General features: G+C 39.0%; 1 protein-coding gene across 3 annotated transcripts in view; it reads left to right on the plus strand.

The window, feature by feature from the left end:
- ESR1 (estrogen receptor 1) overlaps window positions 1-23,449 on the plus strand; it is a 378,297-nt gene that overhangs the window by 198,987 nt on the left and 155,861 nt on the right. For all 3 annotated transcript variants that reach the window (XM_072966053.1, XM_072966054.1, XM_072966055.1), the window contains one exon: window positions 9,355-9,471. In XM_072966053.1, the coding sequence (XP_072822154.1) occupies window positions 9,355-9,471 (117 nt within the window). The remainder of the gene's footprint in view (window positions 1-9,354; window positions 9,472-23,449) is intronic.

Below are 23,449 nucleotides of genomic sequence, written 5' to 3' on the forward strand. Positions count from 1 at the left end.
TTGATGGATGGATGGATTTATATTCCACATATGGTTGAGATCATACTGTATTGGTCTTTCTGTCTGACTTATTTCATTTAGCATAATATCCTCAGGGTCCATCCATGTTGTCACGAAGGGTAAGATTTCATCTATTTGCAGCTGAATAGCATTCCACTGTGTATATACACCACCTCTTCTTTATCCATTCATCCGTTGATAGGCACTTAGGTTGTATCCATGGATTGCCTATTACAAGTAATGCTGCAGTAAACATAGGGGTGCATATATCTCTTTGAATTAGTGTTTTTGTATTCTTTAGATAAATACCCAGAAGTGTAATAGCTGGATCATATGGTAGTTCTATTCTAAATTTTTTTTTTAGGAATCTCCGTACTATTTTCCATCGTGGCTTCATCAACTTACATTCCCACCAACAGTGTAGGAGGTTTCCTTTTTCTCCACATCCTTTTCAACACTTCTTATTTCTTGCCCTTTTTGATAATAGCCATTGTAATGGGTGTGAGGTGACATCTCATTGTGGTTTTGATTTGCATTTCCCTAATAACTAGTGATGTTGAAACATCTTTTCATGTGCCTGTTGGCCATCTGTAAGTCTTCTTTGGAAAAATCTCTGTTCAGTTCCTCTGCCATTTTTTAATTGAGTTTTTTTTTGTTATTGATGAGTTATATGAGTTCTTTATATATTTTGGATATTAACCCCTTATCAGAAACAGAATTGAGAGCTCAGAAATAAACCCACACATATATGGACAGTTAATTTACAACAAAGGAACAAAGAATGTATAATAGAGAAAGGATAGTGTATTCAGTAAATGGTGTTGAGAAAACTGGACAGCCACATATGGAAGAATGAAGCTACACCATTATCTTACACCATACTCAAAAATTGACTCAAAATGGATTAAAGACTTGAATGTAAGACCTGAAACCATGAACAGACAGCCGACCAAATGGAAGAAGATGTTTTCAACTTCATTTTTTAAAAATTGTGGTAAAATATACATAAGATTTATCATTTTAATCATTTTCAAGGGTATAGTTCAGTGGCATTAAGTACGTTCAACTATCTCTAGAACTTCTTTATCAGCCCAAATGGAAACCTGTACTCACTGAACAATAACTCCCCGTGCCCCCCTCCCCGCAACACTTGGTAACTCCTATTCAACTTTCTGCCTCTATGAATCTGAGTACTCTAGGCACATTGTATAAGTGGAACCATACAATATTTGTCCTTCTGTGTCCGGCTTATTTCACTTAGCATAACGTCTTCAGGGTTCATCCATGTTTTAGCATGTATCAGAATTTCATTCCTCCTTAAAGGTGAATAAAATTCCACTTTATGTGTAGTAGTCCTCCGTATATGCAGTTTTGCTTTCCTTGGTTTCAGTTACCTGTGGTCAACTGTGGTCTGAAAATATTGAATGGAAAGTTCCAGAAACAAACAATTGATAAGTTTTAAATTGGACTCAGTTCCGAGTAGTGTGATGAAATCTTTTGCTATCAAGCTTTGTCCTGCTCAGGGATGTGAATCATCCCTTTAGCCAGTGTATCCTGCAGTTTGTCACTCAGTAGCCATCTGGCTTATCAGATTGACTATTGAGGTATCACGGTGCTTGTGTTCAAGTAACTCTTATTTTGCCTAATAGTGGCACCAAAATGCAAGAGTAGAGATGTTAGCAATTCAGATAGTCTCTTACTGTGCTTTATCTTGGATATGTACGTATAGGAAAAATATAGTATATATAGGATTCAGTACTATCTGTGGTTTCAGGCATCCACTGGGGTTCTTGGAACATATCCCCTGTGGATGGTGGAGATGGGGACTACTGTATATACCACATTTGGTTTGTCTGTTTATCTATCAACAGACCTTTGGGTTGTTTCCACCTGTTAGCTATATTGAATAATGCTACTGTGAACATGGGTGTACAAATATCTGTTTGAGTCCCTGCTTTCAGTTCTTTGGGGCACATACCCAGAAGTAGAATTTCTGGATCATATGATCTCCAGCTTCCTTTTGACCTTCCTTCCAAGCTTCAGTACCGCATTTTCAACAGGCTGTTGGGTACTTGTTTATTGGTGTGCTACTGAAATCTCAAACGCAACGTGTGTAAAATTATTCTCAACCTCTTCTCCCCACCTGACTCCCAAATCAGATCCTCCTTCTGATTAATGATAAGAACAATTTTCAAGACACCTGGCACAAACCACCGGTACCTTTGACTTCTTCCTCTTGAGAGTTTGGCAGAGCCGTCTCAGACATCTTCACGTCGCCTCTGCCTTACCTCCTTTACTGCTAGGAGATGATTCGTGATGTTTGGGTGCAATTTTTTTTCCTTGGTGTAACTTTGAAAACTTTTTGATGAAAATCATTCATTCCCATTCTAATTAAGAATCTTTTGAACTCCCATTTCTACAACGAATTTCCTGCTCCCTTTCCGGTTCCTTTTGCTGGCAGACCGCAGCAACATTGCCACTTGGGCTGGTTCTTTAGTTCTACCCAGCGACTCCCGTAGCACTTCTTTCCTTTGGTCACAGTAAATGGATGTGTGGGACACTACTGAGGTCAAGCGCCCCTCGTGAGTCTGGGTTGGAGTAGGTGGAGATAATGCTGTAAGTCAGTATTTTCCTTGGAGGGTAAAGGAGGGAGCGACTTCTGTTCCTCTGTACAATCGTGTCCAGAAGAATTGGACCATTCATTTCATCCCTGTGATCTAAGTCAAACTTTACGGCCAAACGAATTCAACTTTGGTTTGGCCTGGCACAGTATTTATCTTGCAGATATGTTAAATAAAAGACAACAAGATTGGCTCTATTAATAACTCCCTTTTTACTTTTTTATCATGAGCTTCCTAAGAAGCAGAACACTCAGTGGTCACTCAGTTGCAGAGAATCCTACCATTATTGCCTTGGGGAAGTAGATACAGTTCCTGAGGGAAGACGTTGCCTTTTGAGGAAGTTGAGCCTTCCGTGTGTGCGTAAGACTTCAACCTCTGGAAGAAGGGAGTCCTTGCTTCAAAAACCATCTGCCACTTGCTTGCTCTATGGTTCTGAGCAGGCTTTATAACTTTTATCATGGTGTTCCATCTATAGAAGTGAGATTAATATAATCCCTTCCTCATAAATTTGCTGGGGGATTGAGTGAAATAGTCCGTGTATAGCAGTGCCTGGCACATCACACTTGGGACCCAAATGGGTCAGTTTCCTTAGCAGCGAGAATGTTTGGTCAGATGATCTCATGCAGTTGCATCCCAGACAAGAACTGTGTGCAAATGTGAAATGAACAAGCAGAGGAGAGGCAGTAGCTGGAACCCCCTACTTGAGTCTGGGTAGTTGCTCGTTTATATTACAGTGCTGTGAAAAGTCATGTGCAAACTCTTGTTTTCCCAACACTAAGGCTCAAAACTATGTTTTGACATGTTTTCTGTACCTTAACACTTCAAGAAAAATATAATCTTTCACTGATAAAACTAAAAAATTGTAGGTTTCCTTTTGGCCAAATACGTATAAGATCCTGTGATTCCATATTAAATTTAAAATTGTATTTAACACTCTATAAATACATATTGGGTCTCAGAAGGAGAAAGGAATACTGATTTTGACATCTTATTTGGTACCTTAAACAATTTGTGTACAGCTCTTGGATACTTCAAATTTTAGTAAATGCTAGTTAATTTTATGCAAATATTTGATGAGAGCCTTTAATAAAAAGGCGGTAAAGGTAGCCAAGCTATATAGATGTTAGCTAAATTTGTGGATCAATCAGGTATAAACGAATGGAACTTTGAAAATAAAATACTATTCTGTTGGAACCCTCCAATGAGGCTTTTAGATAGGATTAGCTAAAGTTGGCTTTCTTTTTTGATTTGTGGTTACTTAAAGATTGGAGAGTTAATTTGTCTTTAATTTGAGAATTCATTTGCATTTCCATGCCTTAAAAATATGAACAGTTAGCTAAATGCTCCAATGCCTCAGTAAAAATATTAAGTGCTAATTCCTTACCTTTCACTAGCTTTCATACTTGGCTTTTTGCCTGACCTCATGAAAGTCTTCTTGATTTTGATGCATTTTTTCCCCCAGAGTACTATGTATATCTTTATCGAGCTCATTTGTAAAAAGCATAAAATGAGTTGATGTCATAAATATTGACGTTTTTCTGCTTATGAATTAAATCTGTGCGTGTGCTTCCTTCAGACTTTGAAACGTGCCAATGAAAGAAATAGTTGGAAACCACAGTTCAGGTGCAACTTCTGATTCCACAAGTTAGAACGTCATAACGAAGGAAAAAAATGTACTAAATTCATATCACAGAAATGCTATTGAGGAAAGTTGCTCTGCAGATTTATGTGATATGACTGAAGCAAATATTTTAAGTACCTTATCTTCAACTACTAAGCCATAAGTAGTGCACTTTGTATTTTAGCTTCAGTTACGGAACAGTCCATATATTTCATGTGTAGGAGATTCTTTGATTAAGAGGTCCCTCCCCCCTACTAATACTTTGATGTTGTTAATTATTCATCATTAAGAATTTTAATTTTCTGTGGGAAATAATAAAATGGACCCATTATTTTCACAGCCAAACCTGTTCTTTGGTGATGGAAGTGAAGGGGTTAAGCACTATGAAAATAAATCATTATTAGTTAAATGAGTCATATTAAAATGTATACATAGCCAAAATGTTGGAGGGAAAAAAAAGATAACCTTTTATTTCACAAAACCATTTCTACAAAGAACGAGCTTTGAATTTATTAGAATATGTTCGTTTTTATTTGGAGGCAGTCATAAAATACACTTATCTTGGAAACCCAGCGAGGCATCAGAACAGGAGTAGAGGTGGAGATAATTCACGGGTAATATGAGGTCTTATTTCTCACTTCTTGGCCCTGCTGCATCCATAAAGAGCTGCCCTTTATGCTAATGTCTGGCCGATCCACTGTTGAAGAGCAGACTCGCCTCTCCCTCTGCTGGTTTCGTCCTTCAGGACCAAGTCTTATTTTTGTGGACCTGAGTTTTGGGGTCATAGGGTGTTGTGACCATTGCTTTGCTCAACTTTATTGAGGTATAATCGACCAATAAAATGGTGTGATGTTTAAAGTTTACATTGTAATGATCTGACATACATATGTATTGTGAAAGGATTTCTCCCCATTGAACTAACACATCCATCACCTCATATATTTACGTTTTCTTTCTTTTCTTTTTTCTTTTTTTGGTAAGAACATTTAACTTCTACTCTCTAAGCAAATTTCAATTAAATAATACAGCACTATCAACTATAGTCACCACATTATGCATTAGATCCTCAGACCTTACTCATCTTGTAACTGAAAGTTTGTGCCCTTTTACAAGCTTCTCCCCATTTTCCTCACCCCCAGCCCCTGACAATCACTTTTCTATTTTGTTTCTATGAGTTTGACTTTTTTTTTCCCAGATTCCATATATAAGTGATGTCATGCAGTATTTATCTTTCTCTGTCTGGCTTATTTCACTTAACGTAATGCCTTCCAGGCTCATCCACGTTGTCAGAAATGACAAGATTTCTTTTTTAAGGGTGAACAATATCCCATTTTATATATATATATATATATATATATATATATATATATATATAAATATATATAGATACATAAAAATATATGTATCTCTCTCTATATATAGATATACACACACATACACATTCCACATTTTCTTTACCCATTCATGTGTCAACACACACTTAGGTTGTATCATACCTTGGCTGTTGTGAACAACGATGCTGTGAACCTGTGAGTACAGATATCTCTTTGAGATAGTGATTTCATTTCCTTTGCATATATACGCAGAAGTGGCATTGCTGGATCATATGGTAGTTCTATTTTTAATTTCTTCAGGAACTTCCATACTGTTTTCCATAGTGGCTGCATCAGTTTTCATTCCCACCAACAGAGCACAAGGGCTCCCTTTTTCTCGCATCCTCACCTGCTTGTTTTCATTTGGTTTGTTTTTGTATTTCTTTTGAATCTCTGAATATGGGTCATTGCTAATTTTTGTAACTAACAAATATAGACTTTCTGTGTGATGATAATAATGCAGAAACAGCTGAAAGAGGGAAAAGAAGAAGAAAAGGGAAAACAAAAAATCAAGGGAAAGAATCCCAGAGAGGCTTGGGGAAAAGCTCTGTGTCTCCTGTTGCCCCAGGAGCCATGGGTGAGCCTGGTAATTCCTGCTCACAGATTCCTCTCCCCACTCTTCCTGTCTCCTGCCTGTGTTTCACTCCCCTTCTCTCTTCCCCACTTCCTGTTATTCAAATCCTAAATTAGCTCAAAGGCTTTCTTTTTTGGTGGGCAAGAAAATCATGATTATTTCTCCAAACCTCCACCTGCAGCTCACACCTCGGATCTGGCCTCTTGTACCTCCTGCTGTGCAAGAGGAACTTAGGGGCTGGTCAGGTCGCAGGTATACAGAGTTCTTCAGTGTATTCAGTAAAAACACTGTACGTTTCATTAATACAGCTGGTGTGAGTTTTTTTTTTTCAGTAAGATTTTTCTCTTGCCTTATTTTCACAAGACCAAGTAATAAAATTTGAAAAGAAGTTTCTTCTTAAAGAAACTTAAGAAACCAGTTGCTTTAAGAACACACCTTTATCAAATTATTTTCCTTAGCGAACAAAAAAACTACCTTGTTTTTTTTCTCTCTTTTGATGTAAGTCGAAGACTTACAGATAGTTGTTAATGGTGTTTGGTTAAGAAGAATTTGTTTAATTGTATATATCAAACATATACTTACTGATTTTTTCTGGCTATCCGTTTGTCAGTTCTAAGTTTTTTAAGTCGTTTGGGCAAGAGAAAACCCAGTTTTGTCATAAAAGGTTTGCATTACGAACATGATTCTGTTGTGTCTCTATTTTCATTCTTGCTGAGGGATGAATTCTATTGTACAGATCTAGCATATTATGGGTTTAACATGTTCATTCAAGAATTTCACTTGGTTTTATAGAGATGCACATCTACAATGGCTGGCCAATCCAAACATAAGATTTTACCAGTTGACTCCTGACCCAATTCAGTTCTCCCATCTTCTGGCTTGCAAAACATCTGGCTTTGGGGAGAGAAAGTGAATCCAATTCATTTTTGATTCAAATGATTATTGACTGTTTTGTTCTGAGACTTAATATAAACTCATTTTTTAAGAGTTAAAACAAGTCAGCATGTACTGCATAAACACCATAGGAGACCAAACACTAAGAGTTTCTTTGAGGTGTCAGAAGAATATACTTTTTGCTTAGAGTTTACATCTGCCCAGGTAAATTTTATTTCTCGTTCTATTATTTCCTCAATTTGTCCCTGTTAATAGGGAAAATTCTAAAAATAATAAGTGTGTCTAGATATGTGAGGCAGTGTGTGGTCTCTTCCTGAAGTTACAGGGTTAGAACTCTGCTAACTAGTTGGGTCCTATTATGCAACAGAATGCAGGTGTTAATTTAATCAGAGGACTGTTTATACAGGGACTTTTGTAATGTATTAGCTAAAGATGGAGAATCGAGCTTTATGAGACTAACGTTTCTTGTTAAGTCCCCACTCCACCTTCTCCTATCTGGACTGACCCTTAAGTTGAAAAAAGAACAAAGAAGTCTATAGTTAAAACATTCCACTACATGTTGCATCTTGTCCTTGGTAAATGAGAAAATAGGGACTCAAAGAGAGAATCTGAATAAAGGTAGCATATATACCCACTTTTTTTGTGTGAATGGAAAACATGTTGTAAAATAGTATATATCATCTTCTCAGTGTAAATTCAGGGCATTTTCCCAAGAGGTAAAAGAATTTAGACTTATATAAATGGACTTTATAAAAACATGCCAATACTTTTAAATCTGTTTAATAGTCTGTATGCTATCAACCAGACTTCTTTTGATGGACGAAGAAGTGGAGGTGACTTCTAAATCTTAGAGCAGAAACTTCATGTGGGCCGTTGGATATTTGTCTCTAGAGTTCAGAGAGGAGGGTGGAGCTGGGAGTCTAAGTCTGTGAGTCATCTGCGTTTAGTGCCGATGTAAGCCATAGGTGTGGAATGGATTTTCTGGTGGGAGAATTCACAGGCACAAGAAAAGAAGAGGGCCTGACACTGAGCCCTGTGCAGCTCTGGCTTATTGCTGGGTCGACGGAGGTGAACCTGCAAATTCTGGGAAGCCGCAGCCTGAGAGGTAGAAGGAATGCTGGGGGTGTTCTGTGTTCTAGAAGTCGAGGAAAACACGTTTCAGGAGGACGGGAGGAATTGTCAGATGCTTCTGATTAGGCAGGTATTATGTGGGCTGAAAGTATCTGTTGAATTCAGCCACAAAAGTCATTGGTGGTTTCAGGGAAGCTGCTTTGGTGGAGCAATAAAGATGGAAACCAGATTGACGCAGGTTGAGCCACGCAGGAGAAAAAGGAGGATAAATGAGGCCTCACGCGTGGCCATCTGTGAGGAGGTGAGCTGAGAAGGAGGGATAGGATGTCAGACTGATGTTCAAGAGTGAAGTGAGGTCAAGGGAGACCTTTTTGTGTGGGACAGGCTTGCATGATGTGATAAAAGCCAATGAGAAAGAAGCATTTGAGTGAGAGAGATTCAATAGACAGGAGAGAAAAGAAAGAGGATTTAGAATAAAACAACAGCCACAACTAATAGATATTCCGTGTTTGCCGCGCCCAGGGCACTGTGGTATGCCCTTGACATGCATCTCACATTTAATTCTGAGAATAATGTTGTGCAGCTAACGGTTAGGGCGCAAGTGAGACCCGGGGATGTTAACTGACTTGCTCAGGGTCCTCCAGCCACAAGGTCATGGACTAACTTACTAACTTCAGGACTGAACTTGGCCTGCTGCCCCAACCCCCCACCCCCGACTTGAATTTAGGTGTTCTGGGCTGCATTCGAAGACGTACTTAAGGATTCTTTAAATTGTATTTAAAGAAAGGCCACGTTGAAACTCTGTGAAAATTCTCACAGCTCTATCGGGACAACAGTTTTGATGAGTGGCCTTGGTCCCCCCAAAAAAGCTTTATCTGCTGAGAAAGCTTAACCTCTATCTATCTATCTATAAAATCAGTGTGCCCCTAGTCTAGGCTGTGTGGACTGAAGGGGATTTGCCCAAAGAACTCCCAAAACAATTGGAGGAGGCAGAAATTAAGTCTAGGAGAGTTTTGTTTTTGTTCTCATTTTTTTTTTTTTAACACTTCAAGTAGAACAGAGAAAGGACAGCAGGCGGAGGTAGTAACACAGTGAGGCCAAGTGAGTGATACGGAAGCCTCCTCCAGACAGCTTCCCTGTCAATTCCGACTGGTGAAATGTCCTGAAATAATACTAATTCTGTCCTCTTGCTTTTGATAGGACATAATGACTACATGTGTCCGGCTACCAACCAGTGCACGATTGATAAAAACAGGAGGAAGAGCTGCCAGGCCTGCCGGCTCCGCAAGTGCTATGAAGTGGGGATGATGAAAGGGGGTAGGTATCCCGGAACCAGGGCGCCCGCCCGCTGCCCAGCCGTGGCGACTTCTGTTCCAGTGACCGTGGGAGTGTGGTGTTTTCTATTCTAATTAATTTCTTTCCCCACTCTTATTTTTATTCACGACAAAAATATTTTTAGAATCCATGCTATTAAAAAAATGAGAAATTTGAGCACACTCTTTTGTGTTTTATATTTTCAATGTAAATAGTTATATTTAAAATCAAAGGTTTGTGGGAGGTGGGGGAGGAAGGGAACGAGTTCTGCTCAGCCAATTACTCTAGAAATATTTCTTAGTTACCGTTTATATTACTGATACTAGAAGATGGAGCAGCCTGATTGATTTCCTTGTATTCTTGGGAATCTAGTCTTAAGAACATGTCTAGTCTTGGATAGCCTACAAAATACGGGAGAGAACAAATAGGAAATATGTAATGGAAATAAAGTAATGGGTGCATCCAGTGTTTTAAGATGTTACCGAGGAGAGGGACAGACTGATGATGACGGTGCTGCCTGCCGATCACACTGGGGGAAAGCTTTCTGGAGACGAGGCTCGAAGTTAGTTAAGGAGAACAAAGTTGCCATGAAAAGAAGAGCAATTGTGCAAACAGAGGACAGCTAACCTTTAACACATTAATACTTGGACGAAGAGGGAGGCAGAGGAAAAACCAACAATCGTGCCTGATTGTTGCAAAGCTTACAAAGATTCCTTAGTTAAGGGTCCTGAATAAGCCTACCAGGTTGAGATTTTGAATATAGCATTTAGAATAAATTCTCTTGATGAACAGATGAAATGTTGAATTTACTCCTTGTATGAGCTGTGACTATATGTCTTGAGCATCTGAAAAAGCAGCTTTAATTCAAAGGGTAATTAATTCCAAGAATTTAACAGCCACATTCAGAAAATGACACTTTGAGTCATAAATGGATTAAATATTTAAGGAATTCTTCTTCCTTTGTACTGTTGGAGAATTAGTCAGGCTTAATTAAACTTACGAAAAGCTTCTTAAGATAACTTGATAAGTGACAGGAATATAACAGCTACATGTAAAAAGTTTAATTTGAAACAGTGAAGTCCGAGTTTAATATTCTTTGGCAGCTGTAGGTAGATGAAGCCCAGCCTCTTGGATTCTCTCTACGAACTGAAGTCATCATCTTGTAAATACGTCCAAAACTCTTTTTTTCTTCGAGGGTACCCATACATTGACCCCACTTCATAAAAACCATTCTGTTTCTCCTAATTAATATCCAGATGCTGTCTGGCTGCATGAATATGAATTATGCATACTCATTTTTAATCTAACAACAATTTTAACATGCATAGACATAATAAAAATCTCCCCAGTGTTTTCACATACGACTTTAGATAACTTTACTGTACATAGCCAGTCTGTGCGTGCTTGCATGTGCTTGTATATGCATACCTACAACTGTAAAACATGTATCTGTGTAGTCTACTGCTGTATTCGTCTGCTCAGTGTGTTATAACGTCTGCAGACCGGGGAGGGGCTTAAACAGCAGAGGCTTATGTCTCACAGCGGTTCTGGCGGCTGGAAGTCCAAGATCAGGGTGTCAGCAGGTTTGGTTCACCCTAGACCTTTCTCCTTGGCTTGAAGATGGCCACCTTCTCACTGTGTCCTCACGTGGCCTTGTCTCTGTGCACGTGTCCCTGCTGCACGTCTTTTTTTTTTTTCTCCCTCATCTTGAAAGAGACTGGTCATATTGGTTTAAGATCCCATGTTTAGGACCTCATTTAATCTTTATTACATCTTTAATGTAGTCCCATTTCTAAGGTCCTGAAGCTAGAGCGTCCACACGATTTTGAGGGGAGACGCAATTCGGTCCGTAACAGTCTCCCATAAAGATTCCATGGTGATTGTTAGCATCCGTCTACATAAAGTGAAAACATGTGTCTCTCTGGCAGTTCATGTATGTGTGTAAGTTTTACGACAAGCTTTAAAACTGCAAAACTATATGGACTGTGAGAACATCTCGTTTTAATTACACATACAGAGTCTGCCATAAAGCAATATAATTTATCTATTTTTCTCCAGTATGGGATACCACACATAACCTCATGACACCTCGTAGAACAGCTCCCCAGATCCCACCCAATAAAGACTTAATTTACAGCTGGAAGTACAGTTATAACCATCCATAAAATCTGAAATTACTTATAAAGAACAGCTGTGACCGAATAAATCTTTACAATGTTTTCCTACTGGTTTCACAAGAGTCCAGTTTCTTAACCAGGCTAGACACCAATTAGAATATTGAATCTCTACATTTAGAAGTAAAACGTTTAGTTTCAGATAAAAGAGAGAGAACCACAAACCTACCCCCCGCTTTTATAGCAAGGCTGAATACACTTATTGAAGTATTCTAAACATCCAAAAGAATGTGTGATTTATCTATATGAAGAAGTTATTTTAATCTGTTCTGATTCCTGCCATGCCCTGAAGATCCCAACACCATTATTAGATCTGGTTCTGAGACGGGATGGTTCCGTAAGGATTTAAGATGAGTTTTACAGGATGCGCTTTCCATCTCAGGGCAAGTGCTGGTTGCTCTGCCTGGCTTGCGTTTTCCTTTTCATCTGTCTCCCTCCCCTTCAACCTTAAATGGTGGATTAAATGTCTCTTCTTTACGGAGGGCTTCCCTGTTGTGTCACACTAGTTCCCTGCATTCTCCGTTTCGAGGCAAACAACTCTTTCCTGAGCTCGTCACTATTGGTAGTCATTCAACATCTGCCCATAAACTCCATGGTGGCCGGACTCGCTCTGTCCTGTTTACTGGTCGAGCACTAAGCGAGTCACAAAGTGAGTGTTCAAGAAATTTTTTTCCCCACGAATTAATGAATTAACTCAATTCGTTTAAATAGTTGCTCGTTCAGGGCTTCTTAGGGGTAAGCTATTATGAAGAGTGCAAATGCGAATAAGCACTGAGTCCCTTCCGTCCGTGTCACAGTACGAAGAGGACGTTTGCGTATGAAAAGGCAAATGAAAGTCCAGGTGACAAGCTCAGACTGGGTTGGGAGACGAAGATGAGAATGGAAGATCAGTGGCCAGAGGAAGTTCAGAGCTTTGTTCAGCCACTCCTGGGTTTAGTCCAACCCAGGGACTTACTCAGACCATCTGACTTCCAACGTGTATATTTTCACCCAAGAATCTGGCATTCTAGCTTGGTTTGGTGGAAAGGGGAAGACTTCAGAGATGGAATTCTTGGTCCAAATACTGGCTCCTTCTCAGACTTGCTGAGCAATCCTATTAGTCATTTTTATGGGCTTCATTATCCTCAGATGTAAAATAAAAATAATTTCTCCTTAACAAGTTTCTTGTAAAGATCACAGTTCATAACATGTGAAGTACCCTATAAATTTAAAGTACCACATAAGTGTTAGTGATTGCAGTAGGCAGACCTTGGAGGGACTGCAGGTTCGGCTCCAGACCACCGCCATGAAGCAAATCTCGTAAGAAAGCGAGTCACACACATTTTTTGGCTTCCCAGGGCAGGTAAAACTTATGTTTACACTATACTATGGTCTGTTAAATGTGTAATAGCATTATGTCTAAGTCTAAAAAAATGTACATACCTCGTTAAGAAATACTTTATTGCTAAAAAATGCTAACCATCTTCTGAACTTTCAGCAAGTCATAGTAGTTACATCAAAGATCACTGATCACAGATCCCCGTAACACATAGAATATTAATGAACACGTTTTAAAATAATGTGAGCATTACCAAAAAAGGACACAGAGACAGAAAGTGAGCCAATGCTGTTGGAAAAATGGCACCAACAGACTTGCTTTGTGTAGTGTTGCCACAAATCCTCAATTTGTAAACAATGCCGTATCTTCAAAGTACAATAAGATGACGTGTGCCTGTATATCTTAAAAATAATTCCTATCTTAAATTTGGTTTTGGAGGGAAGAGAATGGCAATTTCATCACTAGTACTAGGTATAAATATCTAATACCTTTATGGGGAGGAAAACTGGCTCAGACACAGCTGCTTTTTCTTTTTGGTGTCGTATGCTGGGTGTAGCTTCGTGATGAGTGAGATCTGTTGTTTATCATTTCATGATGCCAGAGATTTACAGAAACTTGTGAAAATTCTTTCCTTGCAGTAGACTCAGACATGTGTTGGTGACAAGGTTTTCATTTTTCAAATGAGGAGATTGGCACACAGAAATTAACTGATGTGCAGGACTCATGCCCTGCCCATGCTGCTGGTGGTGCTTCCTTGTAACACATTAAGAAGAAATATGAGAGTAAGTCGTAATCATCACCTAGTCTTTATTTTGGTGACAGTGTTGCAGTTTGAGAAATATTCCAAAATGATAAATAAATTGAACAAATTAATTTCACAATTTTAAAGTGAGAAAATAAGATATTAATAATATAGATGGGGAAATGTACATTACGTGTTCAAAATAACCCAGTTGCCCAGTTGAAAAACAGTTGAAAAATAAAATATTCCCTTTTGCCTAAGTTTAATATTTATCGTCATGATTTACTATAATTTATTCCATTGATTGGATGGGCTTCTAAGCCAGAAAATTAGGTTTCCTTTGAGCCTACATTGTCTATTTTTACCATAAGTAATCAACTGGTTTTATTAATGTTAATGACAATAGAACCAAATCAATGGATTAAAAACATAAATGTGAATTTCTTTCTTGGGATAGTCCAACAATTCTTGTGAGATTTGTAGCTGCACGTGAATACAAGCTTTTCCAGAAGGCAGGGTTGGGAGCTTATGTTTTGGATTTGATTTAAGAAAAATGTCCAAGAAAAGCTAGTTGCTCTTAACCAAAGAGATTCTGGTTGTATTAAGAAGCAACTTATATATTTATGATATTAAAAGCATTTGTACTAATTTATATTATATTTAATTTATGCAAGACTTGCCTCATATTACCATTTTTTTATTTGCAAACAAAGAAATATACTGCATCACATATAGGACCTTAAAGATGGCCAAATCCAATGTTTTGCAACACTTAGAGCAGACTCTTCTCTCACAAGCAGTAACAGAGTCTCAACCTATGAAACAAACAGCAGCTGATTCGGCTCAGCCTCTCTTCACGCAGCAAGGTGTTCCTGAGGAACCTTCCAGGGACCTAGGGCTGTAAGGAACACAGTCTACAAACCATTGATCTAATCCAATCCCTTCAGCTTTCAAAACTGAGGCTAAAGAGATGAAGTGACTTGATCAAAGCCTGAGAACGACCTAGCAGAAGAACTGAGCCTAGAATTCTAGCTTTTATATGCAGAATCCTTTCTCTTTCCAGCACACCTCTTTACTATCAGTAGTCCATGCTACCACTCACATTTAGCATAAAAAATAATTGATTAAAAATATAGGTGATGGCAATTTCATCACTAGTACTAGGTATAAATATCTAATATCTTTATAGGGAGAAAAACTCTGGCTCAGACACAGCTGCTTTTTCTTTTTGGTGTCGTATGCTGGATGTAGCTTCGTGATGAGCGAGATCTGTTGTTTATCATTTCATGATGCCAGAAATTTACAGAAACTTGTGAAAAGTCTTTCCTTGCAATAGACTCGAAAATGTGCATATAACTCAGTTAATGCACACAAATGCATACCTCTGCTCCAGAGAGAAGAAATCCTGAGTAAAAGAAACCATCTTATTCCATTCTTCCAGATGATATGATGATACCAAGACTTCTGGGGTCCGTTGACCTGGGGAGTGAGGGGGATTAGGTCTAACAGGTTCATCGCTAACCTGTGAATAGCTTTCTATTTCTGCTCTAGTGGGGGTGGCTGCAGTCACAGTAGCAGTCGGTGATGTGGAACATGCCAGGGCTAACTCTGGGTGGTAGAATTTAAAGGAAAGAGGAGGTGGGTAATGACAACATTGGGGTCAGAAGAGATGCGTGGTGAGAAACCAAGATATAGGAATCATAGTCACGAAACTCCAAGGAGAAAAGACATTTAGATGTCTGTTAATTTAGCATGAATGAAAAAAAAATGAGACGACTAATTGTTCTAGTCAGAATTTGGCAAAAATGAGAGAGAGATGCTGATACATCATGCCCTCAGCCGCCTGGTTGGGCTGGAGGCAGGTCAGCGTCTGTGACTGTTCCATTCATTCAGCTGAGTGAGGCGTGCTGGCAGGCAGCCCAGTGCTTCCATCCTTGTAAGGACCATGCTACCTTCAGATCTCTCAACGTAGACTAAACAACTTCCCTACAAACTCGGCAGAGTATGATGGGATCAGCTCAATTCAAAGACTGATGCTCTACTGACCCAAAACTGCTTTATCAGGGTTACCAGTGACCTTCATGTTGCCAAATCCAACAGTCAATTCTCAGTCCTCATCCTGATGGAGTAGCAGCATTTGACACAGTAGGTAATTCTCTCCTCTTTAGTGTCCTTACTTTACTTGCCTTTCAGGACAACACACTCTTTTAGTTTCCCTCCTACCTTTTTGGTCACTCTTTCTAGGTCTTTGTGTATTTCTTGTCTTCTTTCCCGACCTCTTAATGTTGGAGTGGCCCAGAGTTTCACGCAGGGACCTCTTCTATTCTCTATGTCTGTCTTCACTCCTTGGTGATGTCATCTAATCCCATGGCTTTAAATACCATTTATATGCTGATGACTCCCCAGTTACAAACCCAAAGCTTCACTCAAGTCTGTGACTTCTATATGCAACTTCTCATGAGCCTTCCTCACTTGGGTGGCTAATAACCGTCTCAAACTGAATTTGTTTAAACATGAATTTCTTATCTTTACTCTCAGATATGCTTTATCTGCAGTCCTCCCCATCTTAGCTAGTAAATTCATCCTTCGAATTGCTCAGGCCAAAACATTTCGAATTATCCTTGACTCTTCTCTTTCTTCCATACCCCCCATTCAGGAAATTATGATGGCTCTACCTTCACATATTTTCAGAATCTGACCACTTCTCATCACCTTCACTGTTGCCACTCGGGTCTGAAACACCGTCATCCTTCTCCCAGTTTATTGCTGAAGCCCTACCTGCGTTTCCCCTTGCTTCCCTGCAGTCTGTTCTCCCTAAAGATATATTAAAAATGGAAGTCAAATCATACCACTTCTCAGAACCTTGCATGGCTTCCCGATTCACTCAGCTGATGACATTACAGTGGCCATAAGACCCTGCCTTCTCCCCACTCTTACTTCTTTCACCTCCTTTCCTATTTCTCTCCTGCTTGCTCCACTCCAGCCACGTGGGCATTCTCACTTGCCAGGCACACTTACATCTTGGATCATTTACTCTACTTCCTGTCCCTTGAATGCCATTCCCGAGATATTTGTTCACTTAACTCCATCACCTCCCTCAATTCTTTGCTCATTATCAATTTGTCAATGAGGCTTACCCTGATCATTGTATTTAATTGTGCAGTTTGCTTCGCCCACACATCCCACAGTACTCACAACCTTTCTGTGCCCGCATCCTGCTCTACTTCTTTTTTTTCTATTGCTTTTCCACCTTGTAATATACCATATAATTCATTTTTAGATTATTTACTGTTTGCTGTCTGTCTCCCTTACTGGAATGTAAGCTCCAGATGGGAGCTTACAACAAATAAAACATGTCTGTATGTTTTGTTCACTGATGTATTTCAAACACTTAGATCAGTGCCTGCATATAATAGTCAATAAATAGTTGTAGTGTTCATGAATTAATGGAATGAATGAGCAAAACTGAAAGTACATTGTAAAAACTGAGCTATGAATAGATTGAGCCTTAAAAGTCTTGTTTCTCCAATCAAGTAAGAATATCTGCTTGGAAATTAAAACCTGTATAGTTTAGCTTTTACTGCATAACAGAACCTCCCCTCAAAATCTCAATGGCGTACAACAATGAGACTCTGTCAGGGAGGCTGACTAGGAGACGGCTGATATTGGCTGGGCTCACTCGTATGTCTGGAGGTCAGCAGGCCGTTTTGGCTGGAGCGACGGAGGTGACTCAGTTTTGCTTCACACGTCTTTCAGCCTCCAGGAGGCTAGTCCAGGCATGTTCTCATGATAATGGTGGAGGCACGACAGAGAACAAGCCCCAGATCACAAGTGCATCTGAAGCCTTTGCTTGCATTATTGGATGACGTCCAATGGCCCAAACCAGTCAAATGGCTGAGTTTTTAGGCTTCGTGAGAGGGGTCTTCTGAGTAACACGGCAAAGGTTAAAAAATTGGAACCATTTTTGTTACCTATCACAACCAGAAATATGAGCTTTTCAGATTTTGGACTGAAAGATAATTGGAGAGTCATAGACACAGACGATGGGTTTATTTACGCTGCTTCTGTGCTCAGTGTAGGAATCTCCTGTCTAGCGTTCTGGCAGCTTGTGTTGGGGGTGCTGAACGCAGATGTGGATTTTATTTTCATGCCTCTCTTATATACATGATGAGTGGATGCAATAAGGCAGAAAAAAATCCCAGGACTAGATGTGAGCCGGCACTTCTGGAAAAATTTGGGCTTGCTACATGCTGTATTTCACTAATTCATTTAGATGTAGGTTTAATGTATGTTACACTTGGTTATGAATGGAGATTAAAAAACAATGAAATGTGAGGCTATTTTAATACTACAGTAGAAGTTCACTGCATATGTAAAAGCAACTGAGAATACTCACAGTCACACTTATTTCTATATAAGTTATAATTTGAATTCTGATTTGTTTATTGTGTAGTAATTCAGTTGCTTATTTAAAGGTCACTTTGGTTTTTAAAGGGCAGAAAGAGGGATCTTCGTTTACCGTCTCAAGAATGACCATGTCTCACCTTGAGTGTTAGAAGAAATGCTGAGAGGATTTTAAAAAAAATCAGAAAGAATCTTTCTCGTTCCTACAACTTGCTTTTGCAAAAGTAAACTGTTCTTGAGATGATGTGAGGACGCTTTCTGTGGATAGGACTTACAAAATGCAGAACTTCGGGGGCAGTAATTGTGTGAATAACTTGCCGTTTTTAAATTCTGTAAGCCCAAGTCCTCATACGTTTTCATGTGTTTACTTTTTGTTTCAGTGACGCTGATTAGGATAATAAGTGCTGTGTGGAGTTGAAAGAACTTAAAGATCACCTAGTCCACCTCTCTTGCTGTTCTTGACCAGGTCACACAGCTAGTGAGCTGCTCAGACCGGAAGCCAAGGCTCCTGCCACCTGGCTCAGCGCTCTTTTCATTGTACTGCACTGCCTTGCTGACCTAGCGTGATTTAGATCATCATGAAAAATAGACCCAGGCAGGAAGTCAGAGACCAACATCACACAGGCCAAAATTGTGACTTAGGAACGATTACCATGGGCACACAATTCCAGTCTTCAACAAAAGACATCAATCAGTGCATTTGGTTTTGTTGCACAGTGGCAGTACCAAAATAAATTTATATGGAGAGGATGGAAGTTATTTTAAAAAGAATTACTTAACTTGTGATTACTTCCTATTGCTTAACATGACTTAAAAAGGACATTTTCTCCTTCAGGCCAAGGGTTTTCACCCTTTTCAGATAAAGATATTCGTCGAAAGCCTGTTTTCTTTTTAAAATATTTAAATTATTTTGGTATTGAAGAAAGGTAGCTTTGTGAAGTAGAAAGAGGCCTGGCTAAGGGTCAAGTCTGAACCTTGGGCAGATCGCTTAATTTTTCTGAACTCCATTATTACTTCCGAAAAATAGGAGCTTGGAACTGGGTGGTCTCTAGAACATCCTTAAGATGTTAAATTTTACGTTTTATGAAGCTAAAGGTGTGTATACAAGTTTTTCAGTCTGAGGAATAACATTAGTAGCTAGCATATCTATATTTCAAGCTAAATTTGCAGAGCAACCAGCAACCAGAAAAAAAAAAAAACCTATTGAAATGGACAAAGCTAATCTCTTCATCAATTAGCATGGAAAATGAATCTCTTCGGAGTGAAGAGTGTCACAGAAATGAGTTTGATGTTAATAGTGATACGAGCAGATGGTCATTATATTGCTATGTATTTTTTAGCCACATCAAAGAAAGAGTTCAAGAACAAAATTTGTCGAGACAGGACTTTGAGAAGATAAGTAAACTCTTTTCTGTTATGAGAGATGTAATAGTCATGCCTCAGACTTGAGTCTCAAGAGCTGGTGAGACTTTCTAGCGTCTGCTTTGTGGAGCAGAGAAAGGACAAGGCTAAGAAGATAGTGAATTTTGAGACGTTCCTGATTAAATATCACACAAGCAAGTCTGGTGGTTTTGCTTGAAAACTTACCCAGCAGGTGTAAACCGACATACTTGTGGTCATGCTTCTGGGAAATCCCGAAAATATATGCCAGCCCTAAGAGGGAGTGAATGGTAAAGCAAGGAGTCATGTATAAAGAAATATTCTGGTTACACTTGGAGGCAACGCATGGTTTAGTTTAAGCTTGACTGAGCTAATAAAAAGTAGTGAGAAACATACAGAATTATACTTAGGAATTTATGTATTTAAAAGCTTGCTTAAGACTAGTTATTATTACATTTATTTCGTATTAAATTTTTGGCAGTATTATTTGGAAAATTTTACATAACAAATGCCAGGCCAGGCCCAGACTTCTTAGCCTAAATCATTCACAGGTAATTTTTATTGAGCATTTACCATGTGAAGGTGGCGACACAGCGGTAAGACATGGTCGCTGACTGAGCACAACGACTAGCCCGCCTGCTGATGGAATGAGACCTTTCACATAAAAGGTGACCAAACCCATCACTCCCTCGTGAGACCTAAGATTGGAGTTGGCTTAAAAATTCCTGCTGTCTCAGCTTCCCCACCGGCTCTGACCCGAGTGATATCTACACGGGCTCCCAAGGACCAGGCAAGCCCAAGTTTGCTGGGTGGCCCTTTGTAGGGATATGTCCTGTTGCCACGTGAAGTCCTGCTCATCCTAGATTTATTTCCTTCTCTTTGTGGATCCCAGCCTTATAGAAAACACACTTGTATGAAAACACCAACTACCTCATCAGGCTCTTCTGAGAACCAAAGGCATGAATTATATTTTGATAATTACAGATTGGCACACAAGTGTTAGCTTTTATTATGCATATATGACGTAGCATGGTGGTTATGTCTTTAGCTTGCGGAATCAGATACCCGGGATTCAAAATTTAGCTCTCTCTGGAGCTGTATGACCTTGAGTATGGTGCTTAGCCTCTCCGGATCCCAGTTTCTTTATCTGCTGAATGAGGACAGTAATGATGCCTACCTAATAAGGTTGTGCAAGAACTAATCTATAGCTTTTAGTATCGTATTTGGCCTGTAGTGAACCCTCCATAAAATTGGTTATAGCAGGCAATAAAGAGTACATTTAATTTTTGCCTTATGCACTTAATCTCGTTTCCATATAAAATGCAGTTCCACTATGCCATCACAATTAATCGAGGATCACTTAATAATTTATTATTATGTGTTTAGTTCAGTTTGGGCAATCAGTGACATATCAGATATAGTGCCCAGCCCCGAGGAACCTACAATTTAGCCTCCTGCCAACCCTGGCATTCAGAGTTCTCCACCTTCTGAATCAGACCTATTTTTTCAGGCTTTTTCCTGCTGTCCTAAGAAAACTTTGGCTGCAACAAACAGGTCTGCTCATTGGCTACAGAACGTACCTTGTCCCTTTATGCCTCCCTTCGATCTGAAGTTGGTTATTAGAACTTTATTGATTAATAATAAGTTTCCCTGATTGGTAAAGCCCACCTCTTGAACTCATTTAGGACTCCCTGTAAGTCATCGCCTTTTTCCTCTGAGTACCTCTAATAGTCCTTCCCTGGGTTAATCAGAATGGCAGGTGAGCTGTCAGACTTCCCGTGTTAACTCAGCTACTGGGCATCTTGAAACCTGCCAGACTGAAAACAAACCGGACACCTTGATGTGCAGTCAGTTCCGACTGCAAGAGAGCAGTTTCTGCATCTTGACTCGTGACTCCGGCTTCACCTCACCTCCCTTGCTTTTAACATGTATTTGAACGTCTGCCCTCTGCCTCCTCTTTGGCATGATCCCATCTACGTAAAGCTTTGCTTTTGACTTCTAGGTTATTTATCTGACTACTCACTTTCTCTGATTGCTTGAATTGTGTACAGACTTTGCTGTCATGCACACATAGATACGCCAGCCACTCAGCTCTGGCCCCAATACTCTCACCCTGTCTCATCCCCAGCCTGGCCTCTCTCAGGTGGCAGAGTCCCCATGCCCATTAGCTTCTGGTCCTCTGACTTTGCTGTTCCACCAGCACCCAGCCAACTGCTTGCTGCCACACTTAATATATCTTTGTTTAATGAACACTTAATTGAATGAGATATAGGATTCCCCTTCTAGGTGCCAGATTGAGTTGAGCCAAGCTAACGACTTAGTATTATATTTAAAAAATATGTTCATCTCATATCTATGCAGTTAGCGCTTTGATTTCTAGAAGCAGAGACAGTCATGTTCTGGCTTTATTCATAGCACAGTGACACTTAGTAAATATTTGTTATAGATGGTGAGTTTAATGATAATGGAAAAAAAAAGAAGTGGTTTAGTGTTTAGGTAAACCATTCTCTTGGTATAAGTCTGTTATTCAGATCACATGAATCTGATGAAGTAACACCACTACCGTAATGATCTCTCCCTCCTGCTCTTTGTCTCTCTCTTTTTTACATAGTGCATCGACTTATGGAAAATTTATTATGTGATTTTAGGCTTGAAAAGTAATGGCACCAAATACTACAACTATCAAACTATCATGACAAATGAAAAGAACTGCACATTAAGTCAAAGAAAAGCAAGTGTTAGGAAGTAAAAAAAAAAAAAGCCATTTCCAAAATTATTAAGTTAAAATAAGATTTCCTTATGATTGAATTAGTTTAGTAATATTCAGTGTCACAGGTAAGGTGAACTATTTTGTTGATTGCTGAAACTGTTTATAGATAGTTGTTTTAAAAATTCTAGATGTAGCTTCTTTACTGTTGGATAATTCCTGTTTTATTTTTCCTTTAGCTTGTACTTTTACATTTATTATTTTGTTTCCTGAGGATTCAAAAATACGCATTCTGCTATACATGGGGATTTTCTGTAAAATATTGGTTGCAGTAAGGTCATTTCATCATGAATTTTCCAGATAGTCTTTCTTGCAGGCAGATATTAGCTCTATTTTTTGAAAAACCATATTTGAACACATTTTCATTCTCTCTCAATATGGTTTCAATTCATTAAATGAAAGATTTAAAAAAAAAGGTTTCAAACATATTTTTTAATAATAGTTGATTTTGGAATAACTTAACTACGTTTGCTCCAGGGCTGTAGTTCACCATTTATTCACTTGATCCCATCCCAGAATTAAATGTTGTACATGTGGAATTGAATTACTTCACTTGGATGTGTTGTTTACTCCCAAAGTGAAGTAGGTCGCTGACTTTTAACAGTGGTAATGGGTCAGAAAAGTGCCCATCCACACCTGTCAGATAGTCACCAAACGTATTTTGAAATTTATGGCACTGGGAAGGTATGAAAATGAGTATTAGGTGACTCTTTGTTTTTAAAAAATTAGAGAATCATCTGATACAAGGACAGATAAGAAAACAAAACAAGTAATAGAACAAACCCTAGAAAGTTAAATTTCAAAAATACTAAGAATATTAAAAAATATACAGTCAGCCCCTGTATCTGTGGGTTCCACATCTACAGGTCCATCCAACTGCAGATCAGAAATACTTGGAAAAAAATTCCAGAGAGTTCCAAAAAGCAGAAGGCAGGGATACAATTTTTTTTTCCCATTTGGATAACCAAATTGTCCCAGAGTTATTAATCAAAGAATACATTATTTCCCCATTGATCTTCCAAGCTACTTCCTTTTTATATGAGGTTCCTCTATAAAGAGAGAATCTGATTCTGAGCTTCCTTTGCTGTTTCTTCCCTCTATTTGTCAATAAAATCACAAGTTTAATTTCCATAACTTTATAATTGCTTTGACTTTACAATCCTTCTTCAGAAAACTTTGTTCTTCTTCAGAATTGT

Source organism: Vicugna pacos, chromosome 8, assembly GCF_048564905.1.
Source record: "Vicugna pacos chromosome 8, VicPac4, whole genome shotgun sequence".
Taxonomy (NCBI): domain Eukaryota; kingdom Metazoa; phylum Chordata; class Mammalia; order Artiodactyla; family Camelidae; genus Vicugna; species Vicugna pacos.